Raw genomic sequence first — 15263 nt, 5'->3', positions numbered from 1 at the left:
TCATTGGTAGTTATGGAATTAGTGAAAGCTTACATCGCCGGTACTTAGTGTATTCGGAATTCGAAACTTTCACAATTGGTTGGTTTGTGGGGGCTTCTTATAGTCAGGCGTTCATTGTAAAGCTGGAACCCGTGTGAATATCAGGATCCGTCGATTCGAAATTTCGTAAACTTATAGTTTTAAAGTAAACTCAGAATTTATCAATAGATATAACCCTGTACTATTCATTTTATATAACTAGTCAGCGACGATTAACATTCATCAAGTCGTGAACACACGCAGTCATTACACAGTTCGATTTAGGAAGAAATTCAATTGAAATGTTCAGGCATATTTTAAACATAAGAAATAGAGGCAACATACATGATACATATTATATTCATTCTCCCTGCGATGATGAAAGAAAAAATTATTTGCTGTAATGAAATGTGACTGTTACGAATTTTTTTTATTTCGCTAATCGAAGAATGAATCTTGTAGTTTTCTAAATTCTTGAGGCAGTTATCAGTCACGATTTTGTAAAAATTATTTGTCGATAGTGTCTTTTGTAAATTATCCATCCGTAGGTAGAACAAAATCTCATGTTAACAAAAGCATCTTAAAAATTGCATTAACAATAATATCTCATACTTACGGAGTTAGAGCAATGCCAGTTCACTTATTTAAAGGGCTTTCCATCGAGGTTCAGATCAATTGTCTGCACCGTACTTTTTAACGTATATTCAATATCCTTTGCTTGGTATTCGCTGTATAAATAATTATTGGCATGAAGTAGCCATTTAGGTGACACAAGCACTTAGGTGACAGATTGTACCGACAGTTCTGGTTATACAATATGCAAACAGAAATTTTTATTTCAAGTAAAGAAATGCGACGGAAAACTCTGTGAGATAAGTTTCTGTTTCGAGTAGCAATAAACATTTTACTTTGCTCGACATTCATTGATTTTTGTGTCGGAGGTATCATAAAATTATCGGTTTACGTACAGTATGAATCATTACACATTATAATACTATATACTTATGTATAGGTTGTGACTACGTGTGTGCATTCGAGATAGATACTCAGTAATTAGTTATTTTCCACACAATAATGAACAACATATTATTTCGACCTACAATTCTATTTTAGAGTTATGAATCATTCCGGAGATCATGCGCTAACAATAAGAATAATAATTTACACACATAATATGCCTAAATAATAGTGGAGTTATATAAAATGATTTAAAATGTATGAAAAGAATTGAAATTTTCATTTCTTAACATATCTGTTTTTTGGTCAAATGTTCATGAATTTCTAATACTGTATAAAATCATTTTCAATATTATAACCATTACGATTCTATAGCCGACGAAATTTTCTGATTTGATAGCTGTACAACTTCGATCGGTTCGCTCAGCGCCACAGTTGAAACGGTCTCCTGCCTATTTTCCGTAGTAATTCTTCTTCCCCCTGGCGGTACATAAAACCACCATGCCATAAAGAAAAATAAAAGGGATGCTGCTTTACCTATGAACGCCAGAGCTAACATGTACCTAGAAAAAGAAACATAATGCAAATCATTCCCACGTTGTAACCTCACAATCAATGCAAGAATAGTTAGAACAATATGGCGTCGAGGAAAACCATCAGCTGATCGCCTATAGTAAATTTGGCAAGTACCAAGGGCCAAAAATCACCGTTTTAAGCTGTTGGACTTTGATTGTGTGCTTTTGCTTCGATATAGAGTAAAACATGCGGTGGAAAATGACTTTTATACTTAAATACGAAGCGTCTGAAAGCCAGTGTGGTAGGTATATTCACTGCCGCGAAATGGCGTCTTATAGGTGACTTTATACGGCTGATCTGTCATGAATTGAATTATGTGCAAGCAAAAAAAACGGAAAAATAAACAAAACTGCTCACCGACTCATGTACCGATTGTCGTAAACGAGGCAAGCCCCTCTGCCCTCGCACGACTCATGCCAAAGGATGCAAGTCTCGTCAATCAGGGTGCCGAAAATCATGGGGGCTGGTATGGTTCCGAGGACTCGAACCTTGATCCACTGTATGCCCAGGGCAAATGACCGTTCCTCGTCGTGGACGACTCTGAGCGTCGATGACAGGGCAGGCATAGTGCAGAGGAATGTCAGAAACATGTTGCAGAAGGCGAGTATCACGAAGGGCCACAGATGGCCACAAGCACTAGGGCACGTTGTGTTTATTGCCTCGTAAGTCACGTGCTCAGAACCGCCATATATCGAGAGATTCGCTGACGGGCCGTGGATGCAATTGCAATTGTTGTAAATCTATGGCGTTGAAATAAAAATACGGCGATAACTTATTGTTAGTAATGATTCGAAAGCTCGAAGGACAGTCCTATACAAATGGTTTTTTATATAGATATTGTATTTTTATGAAACCACGCAAGTAAAAATTTCATATCGTTTCAAAAGAAAACAGTGATTCAACATGATTAGGCGTAGTATCAAATATGCTGATTCGATACTCACTTTCAAGTCATTGATCGGCATTTCATCGTGGCACCCGGCATGGCACGGCGAATAATACGTAATTCCGTCAGCACCGCAAAGCGGGTCAAATTCTGATTTCGAACATCCGCATCCAATGTTGCAGCTGCTTTCCAGAGACAATGGCTTCCTAGAAGAAAAATTGAAAGTATAAGCCTGAAGTGAAAGTGTTTCCATCAGATTTATCATCGTCGCTTATTATTCCGCACGCAAGTTTTGACGTAGAATGAATTTAAATGTATATCGACAGACTTGAAAAGATTACTCCAAAACTGCTAACAGATAATTTTGAGCTCTGAAAAAATTCTAAAAGAATAATTGTAAAACGAAATATTCTTTTTTGAAATTATCAGTTTAGCAGCAAATGTACATGGGTCTAGGCATGAAAAAATTGTGCATGTGTAGTCAACACAGAAACGAGAAATAATGTCATTTTTTTTCTGTTCCCGTTTGAGGAAAAATTTAAGCGAATGCAGCAAGTCCAAAACTACACCAGTATGATACAATACTCGTGTTCTTCCTATTTCTGGAATAACCTAGAGTACAAAGAGCTTAATAAAAACAGGAAGAAACAAAGATTGACAATTGCGTTACACCTAGCCGTGTTGTGGTAGGGCACCGTCACTCCAGCAAACTCTAGGTTTGCACAACTCAGAGCGAAGCACATCGTGAAAACGATGCAACCCGCCGTGGCGATCAGACAGAACTTCAAGATGCCAGCGCACTGAAGGTTCCAGTGCTTCACCAGATAACCGCCAAGGAAGGTACCTCCACCTCCAGCTGGGACCGTGACTAATCCTGAAACAAAGAATTTAACTATATCTGGGTCCTCAAATATTCAATAGACGCCAACTGGTGGCAATAAGCCCAGGCGAAAAAAATTCTCACAAATTTCTTGTAATTATGTTTAGAAATTTCTCAAAAATGCACCCTATTCTCGGACAGTTTTAGGAAAAATTGCGTACTGTTATGTAACATGTACAAAGATTTTGAAAAAATTCATATCCTTTGGTTATTTCACTTTCCATTGATGGTAAGTACCGCATTATGGAAAATTGAGATGACTTTCTGATGAAAAAGTAGTTGAAATTAATTTTTCTCAATTGCAATTGAAAAATTTCGGATATATGTCTATGTGCATAATGTTTTCAGTAAAACTAGAGGAATGAGAAATTTTTAGAAATTTTAAAGAAATATTAACTTTTTTTCGTAGATTTGCTCAAGTTATGTTTTTCACTGATTGTAGAATTCAGATATTGATACAAAGTTCCTAAAAGTCATTCACATTTACAATAATTTTTGTCGGAGAATATACGAATTTGAGCGTGGCTAAAGTTATCTGGCGTTGATATAGGTAATCAGCTAATCGTTTTAGACAAATTCAATAGATATCAAGATAGAGAAAACGTCCCGTAGGCTGTTGGTCTTCCATTTTGTGATATTCTATTAAATCGACATGGAGTAAAATAATGGGTGTCCTATATCAAATAAATCTACGGAATAACTCGGAAAAATGATTTTATACAATAGCATATTGTGTTTCAAGTGCGAGAGTGAGCGATTTCCATCGAGTGTGAAATTTGCAGGGTGTGCCACAAAGGTGTATACGAGTCAGCATCGCCCATCCGCACGTGTGTGACATACGATTTTTTTCAACACAAGTTTAATTTCAGAAGAAAGTGAAACTAACACAATAATTTGAAAGAAGTAGATCAAGAACAATCAAGAGGTCCAGGAGCATTAGTCCGTCCTCATGACAGCCTAAACGCGTAAGCTTTAGGATGAGCTCAGTCTACTGACACCATTGGTGGTGCTTAATGTCCGTGTATAAAATGAAGCTATCGGAAGTTGCGCATGCGCCAGCCTCGTTTTACCGCACTGTTTACAAGTGGGGTACCTTACGTACGCTCTACAGGCTTCGAAAATCAAATTTTCAAACCGTGTATTGGGGAAAAAAATTTTGCCTCCAGAAGATGTACAGTATCGAGGGCGATACTTGATCGTTTTACTAAGAAATTTTGGTGTCAACGCTCTGACGAGATCTTGCACCAACTTACAATATTTAATAGGTAATTGTACCGTTCGTTTCGCCTGTAAAAGAGAACATTTTTGTGTTCAAGCCCATTTTCTGGAGATATTGTAAAACCAACCTTCATTGTTAAATACAACATTTAGTCAGTACATTAAATACATATAAAACGGTAAAGCACAAGGTATTATAGAGGTGAAAGTTTTCCGGTTGCTAGCTCGTGGGTTGAAATTTTCCGGTAGAATAGGCGAGCGAGTACTCGATGGCTGCACATTAGAGTACCTTACCCATAAGCAAAGCCGCCGAACTGGCAGTGACGCTGAACTGATTTTCAATAAGCTTGGGTAGAAAGGCGGCGAACCCGGCAATGAGAAGTCCTTCGCTTGCCCCAGCCAAGTTTAGCATAAAAAATGCCGGATTCTTAAGGAGAGCCGTCAGAGCTTTAGGCAGCTCCTTAAGTTTTGTGAAAACCTCCACTCCACCAGTCCCCGCAGATGAAGGTGTATCAGATTGACACACGTGCGCTTCGGAAACTCGTTCCTTTGCCAACTCTTCTGATCCTGTGAAGAAATTTCTGATAAAAGGTAATCTTTGATAAACTTTCAACTGTCAAGCACTCAGAATAATTCGAAGAAATTGGACCTTTTTCTAGGTGAAAATATTAAAAAAAATTCAACTGTTCGATTACCAGGCAACTTTTTAAAAAACTTTTTATCAAATTTCTAGTCTTGCAGAAACCTTCGTCGAATGCAGAGGCTTGGCATAAACTTTCTAATTAAAGTATCAAGATGTATTTGTATCCTCACCTGGCAGACTTGGCGGAAAAGCCAACAGCGGAATAGCTATAACCAAGGATATCAATCCTGCTGCTAGGAAACCGATCCACCATGCACCGATCCAGACGTTACTATCCGGTGTCATGCCCACCCTAATTAATGACAGATGGTTGATTTTTTGCACGTTCAGCACGTTCAAATCGATTTTGTACCTATATCTATGATTAAAACCAATTGCGTAGCTTCGATCTGCTCCGCATTAAATTATGATTTATATGTCGTTAGGCGATCACCCGGTGTAATGAGATATTCACATGTATAACCCAATATTATTCTACAACTCTTCAATGCCTTCCAACATATGCAATTGCCGTTGCATTCAATTATAAAAGCGGCTCTACGTCTCATATTTTATCCTACATCGATTCAATGTCAGAAAATGAAAGTACAACAGCCTGCGTAATGTTTTCTGTGCTTTCATAATGGAGACATTATGTCCAAACGTTGGATCAGCTGATCAATAACCTCGACGTCATATTCCCTAACCACGCCGTATATTGACATTACACTCTTTACGCAAAGTTATGTGGAAATTTTTTTGCTCACAAATATATTTCGAGGAACTTACACCGTGATTTGACAAACCCGTGAGCGAAATTGCGAAAATTTGCAAAATATATAAGGCCCACATAGCTTAGCAAAATCTGCTAATTCATTACGGCTACAGGATTAGTGTGTAACCATCAACTTTTTACACTCTACGCCCAATCGTTAGTCAAGGAACCGGGGCGAATTGATTGATGGGACCTAAAAAAGCTGACTAACCGTCCTGAAATTTTACACAGCTGTTTTAGATCCATCGCTCATCGTCAGGAAAATGTTGCAGCTGATATTCTCGCTCGTTGATGATGCTATGAGCATCGTACAACAATTCAGAAGGACATCGAGCAGACGAAATGGAAACGACAATTCATTTCTCTCTATTCGGATGATTCGCAAAAATATTTTTGATCTATTTTTTGAACAGAAATCCAACAAATCAAAAGAGACGTTCTAACTTCAATTAGTACTTTTATTGTATTGGCATTGACTTTTAACTTCTTAACATTGACATTAGTATTTTTGTTGTATTGACATTGAGATTATCTCAACGTGATAATATACTAGCTGCACTATGTTTAATATGGTTATTTTCGAATTTTGTCGCACGCATGGACTAAAGTATTGTGAAATATTTTTTTCATCCAATTGCCGCTACAACTCTGGGCTCCTATTTCAATTTTGAATTTTGCCCCAAGGCTTCTGAATCTACTCATGTAAACAAGACGGGATTTTTAGCAATTCACGGTTAATTTATTTTTCTACCAATGTGGTGTGTTAAAAAACGTGCACCTTAGGAAATTTCTTACCTGTAGACGTGAGTATTCGATGTAAATTCAACGTATTTGAGGAGGCAAAAATAGACAGTCAAGTACCAAAAATCTAATGTTAATCGAATATGAAACTTTAACCGTTTTGATGTCGTTTTTTTTGTCTAAGATTCTAAAATCGTCATGGAATACCTACGTTCATGGATATGAAATTTACTACGATGCAGGTTTTTTGACGCAACACATCAGTAGCAAAAAAAATGAATCGTGAATTGAAAATTCAAAGGCTTTGAGACAGAACTAAAAATTGAGATGAGAACCTCAGATTTCAGCTACATTAAAAAAAATTATTTCGAGATATTTTAGCCCATAGGATCAACAAAGTCGGAAACGACCATATAACGACTACCCTAATAAACACACATGTATACATACATGCAGGTTTCTATGTGCTTCCAGGTATTCTCTGGGTAAATATCGTACGCGTAAATATCTACCGCCCGAGGGAAGAGAAGTGGAAATTTCCCACCGTCATCCCCATTCGGTAATATCAACGTCCCCTCGTCGCAACCATCCATTGCTACGACTCGTAGTGACATATCCGATAATGGGAATAATACAAGGTGTTTACCATAGGCTCAAATTTTCATTTGTGGAAGGGCGTTCATTTCCACCCTTACAAAACTCGCGTATATCCGTAGCTTATATTACCCCAATCCCGCAGGTCAGTGTAATCCACAGTTTATCAGACCGCGATCGAACGTGACGGAGCGAATGATTACATCTCTGATGTCATTACTATTATTCAGTACCCAGCGAAAATCTAGTTTCGGCCAATCACGATTCGCAAGTGATTCACAATTCCTTTCCCTGTACACATGGAAATTTTTCGCCCTCATCCATATAGATGGATCAAATGTTTATAATGTGCTCATCATCAATCTCCGTCAAATTCAGCCACGTTTGGATGTAACGCGATAAGACGTGTCACGCATTCGCGATTCTTTTTCTACCTACACTGTTACACGGAGCAGAAAAATTGATTTTCTGTTTCTGTAACAACTACCCTGAACTTTGTAATTGCTGGAATTATAATGTATGGTGTTGAATAAATATTTTGACAATTACAATTTTTGTCTTTTTTCTTCGCCGCAGGCCTGAAAGATAACAAATAAACCATAGAATGACTAGACGTTTCGTGAATTTCAAATTTACTCACGAGGCTGGGTCGACGACGAGGAAGTCGGTATAAATTTGGAGTAATTCGCCTCCGATGACGTATCCCAAGGCTGGCCCGAGTATAGCCATGGTGTAGTAAATACCTAGAATCAATATTTTATAATACGTGTGTACAAGTACGCTCAAAGCAATTATAACTTGATCGTGCAATTTCTGCAGTCTGCATGAGTGAACGTGGTAGCGGATACGTAGTCACAGTAATCCAATGATCGTCAGACCAGAACCGTTGCATTATACCGTGAGTTTTTCTAACAGCGAAACGGTTCGTGCGCCTGATTCAGACAACCGGAGTTACAGCTCATGCTCATCCTGTTGCCTGCGTATCAGGCGCGCGGATCGTTTCGCTGTTACAAAAACTCACCGTAAAGTAAGTGTACCAGTTATTGACACGTTTAAAGCCAATTATTGACCCTTTTATTTTCTAAAATTATAAATCGACGGCAAAAAATGTGAATTTCTCGATGAATAAAACCTATTGCTAGAGGGTTCGATAAATTAATTTTTTGATAATTTTAGAATCAACGATCGAACAGATAGGACCAAAAAACGTCAATAATTAGGACAGGGCCAATAACTGGTACGCTTACCTTATATAGCTTGAGCCAACCGTACCAAGGTAAACCGAAGACATTTTCTTCGAGACATTTTCATCAATGTATGTCACTCCAAGAGTGAAAAGCGGCGCAGCTCCAGCCCCGTGTAACAGCTGAGCGAGCAAGAAGATGGCCAGGTACAAACCACGCGGAGCTTCCAAGTCGGTTTCCTTGGATGCACTGTCGCATGCCGCCTGAAAGTTGCCGTTATGCGTGCGTTAAAGGAAAACTTCCTGTTTTAACCATGAATTCAATGTGTCGTGTTCTACACCTTTTTCTAGTGAAAACAAGTCTGGAAAATTTCTTAGACGTAGTTATCGAGAAAAATTAGGTATTATTTATCGCATAGTTTGAGTTATTTTGACAATGTCTGAGGGATTTCAAGGAATTTTATAGAGCTGGAAAGGACGCGTATTGTTTCGGAAATTGATTTTCTGTTAAAATGTGAAAAATTTCGAGTAGTCAAGTTTCTGATAGTTTCTGGTCACGTCGAGATCGAGGTTAAAATCCGACCAATTTGTAAAGAAAACTCATATTTTTTCAATACTTTATTGTACCACGCATCTGAAGATATCATAGCACTGGTTTTTCAGAATCACGTTATGAAAAACTGGAATAGATTTCTGAGAGAAATTGGATATTTTCAGGATACTGTGATAATCAATTTTTTGAAATGCGGCTGAAAAAATGTGGACATATCTGCAAACGAATATTTTCAGTGTAATACTCATATTATAAAAACATTGCCAAATTTGAAAATAGAATTTATCAAAAAATTATCAGAAAAACTCACACAATATCGGGTATTTATATTCTGAGTAGGTTTGTAGAAATTTTCAACGTTTCTGAAATATTTGATCCCAGAGGAGTAATGAAATCTATTCAAACTGTAATATTTAGTGGTTGTAATACTGTAAAAATAAATGTTTTCCCGCACCGTTTGCAGCGCTGAAGTATTCGTGACTCGTTGGCAGAGATTCTCATATTGACGACCCGCTCTGTAGGTACCGACTAAGAAATGTGGCGATGCGAATAACAAGCAACCTAGACTCAGAACGAGGACACCGATTCCAATATACCTGTATAAAATGAAGAACACAATTAATCAATATAATGAAATATAAACAAAGACGCATCGTATGATTTTATGGGCAATGGTTCGTGCCAGGAATTTTTACTGAATACTTAAAATATCAGCTACAATGGCAATATGGCGTCAAACTGGGTGATCAGCTGATCTCTTTAGCCCTGTTTTGAGCTGCATTAAATAATCATGAATGGATAGAAGCCTTCGTGCAAGTAGTTACACTTCTCTTTTGGTACATTTTGTTGGTAAAAAAAGAATTATACGTCCAACAACCAGTCTTATTATTAGTGTGTAGTTCTATTTTCTCGCACCGGACTACATAATTCGAATTTTTATAGTGAACAGAACTGACCTGGGCTTTGAGGCGTTTGATCGTCCGCCTAGGTAAGTGATAGGAACAAGGAGTAGAAAACTGGCGATGTCATATCCACCGGCTATAAGCCCCGTTTCAGAAGACCTAAGCCCAAATTTTCGCTCTATCGTTGTGATGACAACGTTGACGAAACCGTTAACCACCATTCCTGAGGCACAAAATCAATCAAATTTCGTTTATCAAAATACTACAATTTATCTTTTGTTTGTGTGAAAATTGATTGTAGAATCAATGCTTCTTCGATAAAAAGTTTCATAGACATTGATATTCGGTATACATGTCGGAAAAACAAAAGTGCACGATTGAAAAATCCATCAAATCATTTCACACAAATTCAACCTTAACACAATATTTAACCATGTAAATTGATTGGCTAGGTGACATTCATGAATTTATGGTTAGCATATTGGCTTTAAATAATATTTTCAATCCACCTTAAATCCTAGCAGACTTGTCGTTAGTTTTCATCCGGCAATAAAACAAACACGAGTCGACAGTATGCTACCGAGTTTAGATTATGCGTTTATCTTCCCTTCTCTTTCCTGCAGTCTGTTGCAGATGCTAGAACCAGCAATTGAAACTGTGCAGTCTGTGAACAGCCGGGTCACTATTGTTTGTCAATTAACATAAACTTCTTCCAATTAGGATCTATAAAAGATTGTATTGGGCATTGCTGTCATACACTTATACGAATTAGAATTTTATTTTCAATGCTTCATTCACATGCGAATATGTAACGGGACGGGTTGTGCAAACCCTTGCGAAGAGGCCCTCGCCATTTGCCAATCAACCGACTAACGAGTTTTAGCGACAAAATTGTGCTGTTCGACACTTATCACGCCTACAGCAAGCGTAATAAAATTCGGTTCCCACTTATCGCTCGGGTATAAAACCTTCGGAAATTGATTTTCAAACAGGGTTCAAAGTTCGAGGGGGACAAAGCTGTGCACGCGTAAAGCAAACATGCAGCCCTTTATAACCTAAGGAACAGGAAATGACGCACAAAAACGTATACATACCCGAGTGTATGTCCATATATATATATATATATATAGATGTATAGAGCTATGTACCACGGATAGAAGAACGACAAGCGGTTTATAATGAAAGAGAGAAGTCTTACAGGAGGTAGTACGCAATCAACTGTAGCTATTGTGTACATACGTAGAGCACCAGTCAATGATCGGTTGTTTCGCTTCCAAAGCAATTTCGATTGCAGACGTTTAATTATACCGCTTTGATATAGCAATGGCACAAACCCTTCAGGCCCTAGGGTACTCTGGCATCAAATCCGGGGGGGGAACTGGGCGAGAGAATGCCTATGGCACATTATAAGCGGACAATTTGCACCAGGTATTGGCCTGTGCGTGATATATTATAGCTGCTGTTAGATACTCGATGTTTTGTACCGCATTGGAATAGGAGCATACCCGATGAAATGAAACGCGAATGATGTAGTTCATTTTTATTTCTACTGATTTTGTCCTAGGATCCCTTTTTGCTCATTTTTCCCCATTTTCCCACAAAATTTCATTTCACCACGATTTTCGCTTTACTTTTGATCTCTGGTGAAATCAGCATGGATTCAGAGATTCTGAAGCAATATGTGCGATTGGAGCAGAGTGAGCGAATTAATACCATGGAGTAATGAAAGAAATTGGTAAAAATGGATGAAACAGTCAGGAAAAAGAAGCATACATTGGTTATACGATAGAAAGGTCAAGAACCAGAATTATCAAAAACGAGATAAAATCTTATTTGTAGAATTTCCAAATGTATCATGTAAAAGTATAGGAACATCAAAATGCGAAATGGTAAGAATATATTAGAAGTTTAAGGAAACATATGCAAAACCAAAATACAACTTCACCATAATAAGTGATGAAACGTACAGAAAATATGCAATTTTATACAAATATATATATGTTTTGGTTTCTATTATTCGACTTTTTACGTTTTAATGCTAGAATCCGTGTGTGGCTTAGGTCTTCGCAATTTTGAATATTCGGTGTTGGGACAATTCTAATTTTTAACTTTTTTACTTTTTAACATTATAGTTCCACCAGAAAGGCAAAAAGATTGCCACAGTTTAATTATGTGTTATGACTACTTCATTCACCTGACAACGGATTCAGCTATTCACTATCAGTTATCTATGTATGTCAAGATAATTTACCTTGCACTGCGCCGGCCCAACAAAGCCAAAAAAGTGCCCATTTCGCTGTGCGAAACTTTTGCAGACAGTTCGGCCTCAGCCAAAACCATCCGCATTTTTGTTGCACCGCTGTATTTTCAGGAGGCAGGGTTTCATTGTCGATTTCCAGTCGCGCTTCAGGCTTCTTTGGAAGATTTTCGGGAAATGTTTCTGATGGTATATTTGCTGAGACGGTTTCGAGCACGTCCGACGACATCGCCGACTGAAGTTGTAACATAAGCGTAAAGAAAGAAAAAGAAAACTGTACAATAATGATAACTTACGTATAGCATGTTTTATATAAATTTTTAACCGAACAATTACATTACGGAAATTTTTTCTGCTATTACTTTTGGTACATAACTACTTTACAGATTATTTCGTTTACATGGAAATCGTACAAGCATACAATTTCTACGAAATGCTGATATACGAATATATACGATAGATATACGAACATTACGATCGGTAAGACTAGGAGATGAAAATAGTTTATGGACCAGTATTTAGCGAAGAAAGATAAATTGAGTCAATAAAATAGCATTTCACCGAATCGTGAATTGGCGGAAAAAAAATTTAAACGTGATTTATGGTCTGGTAAATTAATTATCTTTACGTTTTTCTCTGCTCCGAACTTAGGCCAATAATACAAGACACTGCACCATGATCTTGTATGGTGCATTTGTTTTTACCACGAAAATTAGGAATCTGTCCAAATTTATCATACAGTCTAATGCTCCAAAACTGTTTATAATAAACGGGAGAAAAACCGGCTTTTTACAAACGGAATAAAACCTTGCGGATTTAATTGCGTAACGGTAGTTATATAGACAGCAGTTTTTGGATTCAAAGTTACAAGGATTATAGTGAAGATTATTTATTGGCATTATAAATCCAAAGAAACAGACTGACGAGAAAAAGTTAAAGGAACAAAATATCGAGAAATAAAAGACTACTTAAAAATGAAATAATAAATCTGAAGCCTACGCACCTACAGAACTAAACAGATGATCGCAACGGATTTGTAAATTGACCGAGACAACTTATTACAAATGTATGTTTGAACAGGATACGAATTATTATACATATAACTTGAGTAAATTATTATTACATTGATGCTGATGAATGACCGTATATGAGTTAAATCATAACACACGATTTATAAATCGTATTTACATGTAAATAACTCTCTATAAAAATGATTACATAATAAAATTTTGACAAAGTTTCAATTATGCGAGAATATAAATTAGTTGAAACGAATATGTAAAAAAAAATAATCATACGTTATATATCCATTTCTATAAAATTATGAATACTGATGTACACTTACATTGCTGAACGCGAATTTATCCCTCATCGTTAAATCGCAACTGTAAAATTCCGTGGCCAAAATGAATCACAGAAGTTGATTAAACATATTACTGTATGTTCAAAAAAATTATAAACATATTATACAGCACTTTAATTACCGACGGAGTAAAACAAACGATCGAATAACAAGGTGATAATGTAGTTAATTCCGACACACAAATTTTTCAAATTTTTCACAAGTACACACACATTACACCTGTTACTGTATGTTAAAAAAAAATTAAAACCATATTCTGCAGCACTTTCATTACCGATGGACTAAGGCAAACGATCGAAAAACAAGTTGGTACCGTAGCTAATTCTGACACACAACTTTTTCCACTATTACATTGGCACACGCAATACAACTGTTATTTTTCTTTTTATTACAACAATATTGATTATTATAAAAAAATAACAAGAAACCGGATATTTTCTTGAGAACACAACATCAGCAAACCAGCCTGCAAGATATCTATATTTTACGTAATCGTTACCGCGGTGTTCGACAAGGTTGAACGAATCATATTTTTTCAAAGACGCTTGGTATTTACCAAGGATTAAATGATCTTCTAGACACGTGATTTTCAGTTTTTATAACCTTTCAGATAAGCTGCTGACATACAGTCGTTTGGTACTTAAATAACTGTTCAACTTCTCGAGTGGTTCGAGTCACCTCGCAAGTTCGTTAAATTAGCAAAATTCAGGTTTGTAGTTTTCTTCTTCACAGCTGGTTCGACGATTAAAGTCCTGTGGCAAACTACGTGGAAAGACGTTGTGAACCACACCAATCGTCGCACTAATTTCACGGCGCATCTTCCGCACTTCCGCCTCCACAGACACCCGTGTGGCTCAGCGTGTCAAGCGCAACTGACTGACTGAGTAACGTTCGCCTGCATCGGAAAGTAAAAGGCGAAAAGACCGCGCACGGTGCTATCCTCGTAACTACATACTTACCCACAAATTTCAAGCGGCACGCAGTCGAGACTCGTGTTTATTCTTTGTTGCCCGTTTAAAATATGGGGCGGGGATAAAAAACTGGAATTGTTGATTGATCGGAGGACCAAAATAACGAATTATCATAGAGGCGAAAATCTTGTTTGAGAAATTTGATAAATGTGAAGAGTCCAAGTATGGAAAGTTGTAAATCATAGAAAGTCGAAATACAGAATGGCAAAATATAGAAAGGTCAAAACATAGAACGACGAAATTTAAAAGTTTTATACGATTCTGACGACACTACAGTTCAACATTCTATGCTTTTACTTTTTCACACTTTTACTTTCAACATTATTAAATCGTATAAATTGAGTTTCCGCTTCTTTAAAAATTCGATATTGTGGACCTTCAATTTTTTCATTTTTCATCTACATTTTTAATCTCACTTAAAATATTCTCATCTAATTCCACGCGGATCAAAAAGACGTGTTTGTAGAGCCAATGATTGACGCATCTTCAACATACAGCCTTGCAACTTTGGCCTCACAATATTCAATTCAGATCTTACAATCAGGTGAATAGTCGCCATTTTGATGCAGACTTCCTCCCAATTCAGACATCGAATTTATTCTTTTGTCGACTTTCTTCGCCATATTTGAATCGCTAACAAAATTGTCGTCGGCATTCCGATCACTGCAATTGTTCGTTATCGTGTTTCAGTTTGTCACCAATTCAGCTTCTTTGACATGTTCATATTTGAAGTATATTTCTTTTACCTTTTGAAAAAAAAAAAAAAC

The 15263-nt window shown here is 37.1% G+C and overlaps 1 protein-coding gene across 2 annotated transcripts; it reads right to left on the bottom strand.

Moving 5' to 3' along the window:
• Positions 1–196: 196 nt before the first annotated feature.
• Positions 197–14415, bottom strand: LOC107227952 (solute carrier organic anion transporter family member 4A1). 2 transcript variants are annotated; one of them, XM_015669280.2, is made up of 12 exons: positions 13508–14415; positions 12157–12397; positions 9960–10128; positions 9458–9599; positions 8540–8714; positions 7908–8010; positions 5349–5470; positions 4830–5102; positions 3110–3311; positions 2496–2643; positions 1909–2291; positions 197–1538 (listed from the first exon to the last, which is right to left on the bottom strand). In XM_015669280.2, exons 1-12 carry the CDS (start codon positions 13532–13534, stop codon positions 1337–1339), a joined length of 2187 nt encoding a protein of 728 aa, XP_015524766.2. In that variant the 5' UTR covers positions 13535–14415; the 3' UTR covers positions 197–1336. The 2 variants fall into 2 exon arrangements, with proteins under 2 accessions (XP_015524766.2, XP_046587128.1); XM_046731172.1 differs by lacking the exons at positions 9960–10128; positions 13508–14415 and having other exon boundaries at positions 12157–12391.
• Positions 14416–15263: the final 848 nt, after the last annotated feature.

The sequence above is a fragment of the Neodiprion lecontei genome, chromosome 2 (genome assembly GCF_021901455.1).
Source record: "Neodiprion lecontei isolate iyNeoLeco1 chromosome 2, iyNeoLeco1.1, whole genome shotgun sequence".
NCBI lineage: Eukaryota > Metazoa > Arthropoda > Insecta > Hymenoptera > Diprionidae > Neodiprion > Neodiprion lecontei.
This window is presented reverse-complemented; position numbering and strand designations above follow the sequence as displayed.

Excerpts from the sequence above, each read along its gene's own strand:
- LOC107227952 (XM_015669280.2), bottom strand. The coding sequence starts at position 13,534 with ATGAGGGATAAATTCGCGTTCAGCAAT. Across the intron at positions 12,398-13,507 it reads ATAAATTCGCGTTCAGCAAT|TCGGCGATGTCGTCGGACGT; the intron begins GTAAGTGTACAT and ends TTACAACTTCAG. Across the intron at positions 3,312-4,829 it reads TTCGGCGGCTTTGCTTATGG|GATTAGTCACGGTCCCAGCT; the intron begins GTAAGGTACTCT and ends TCTTTGTTTCAG.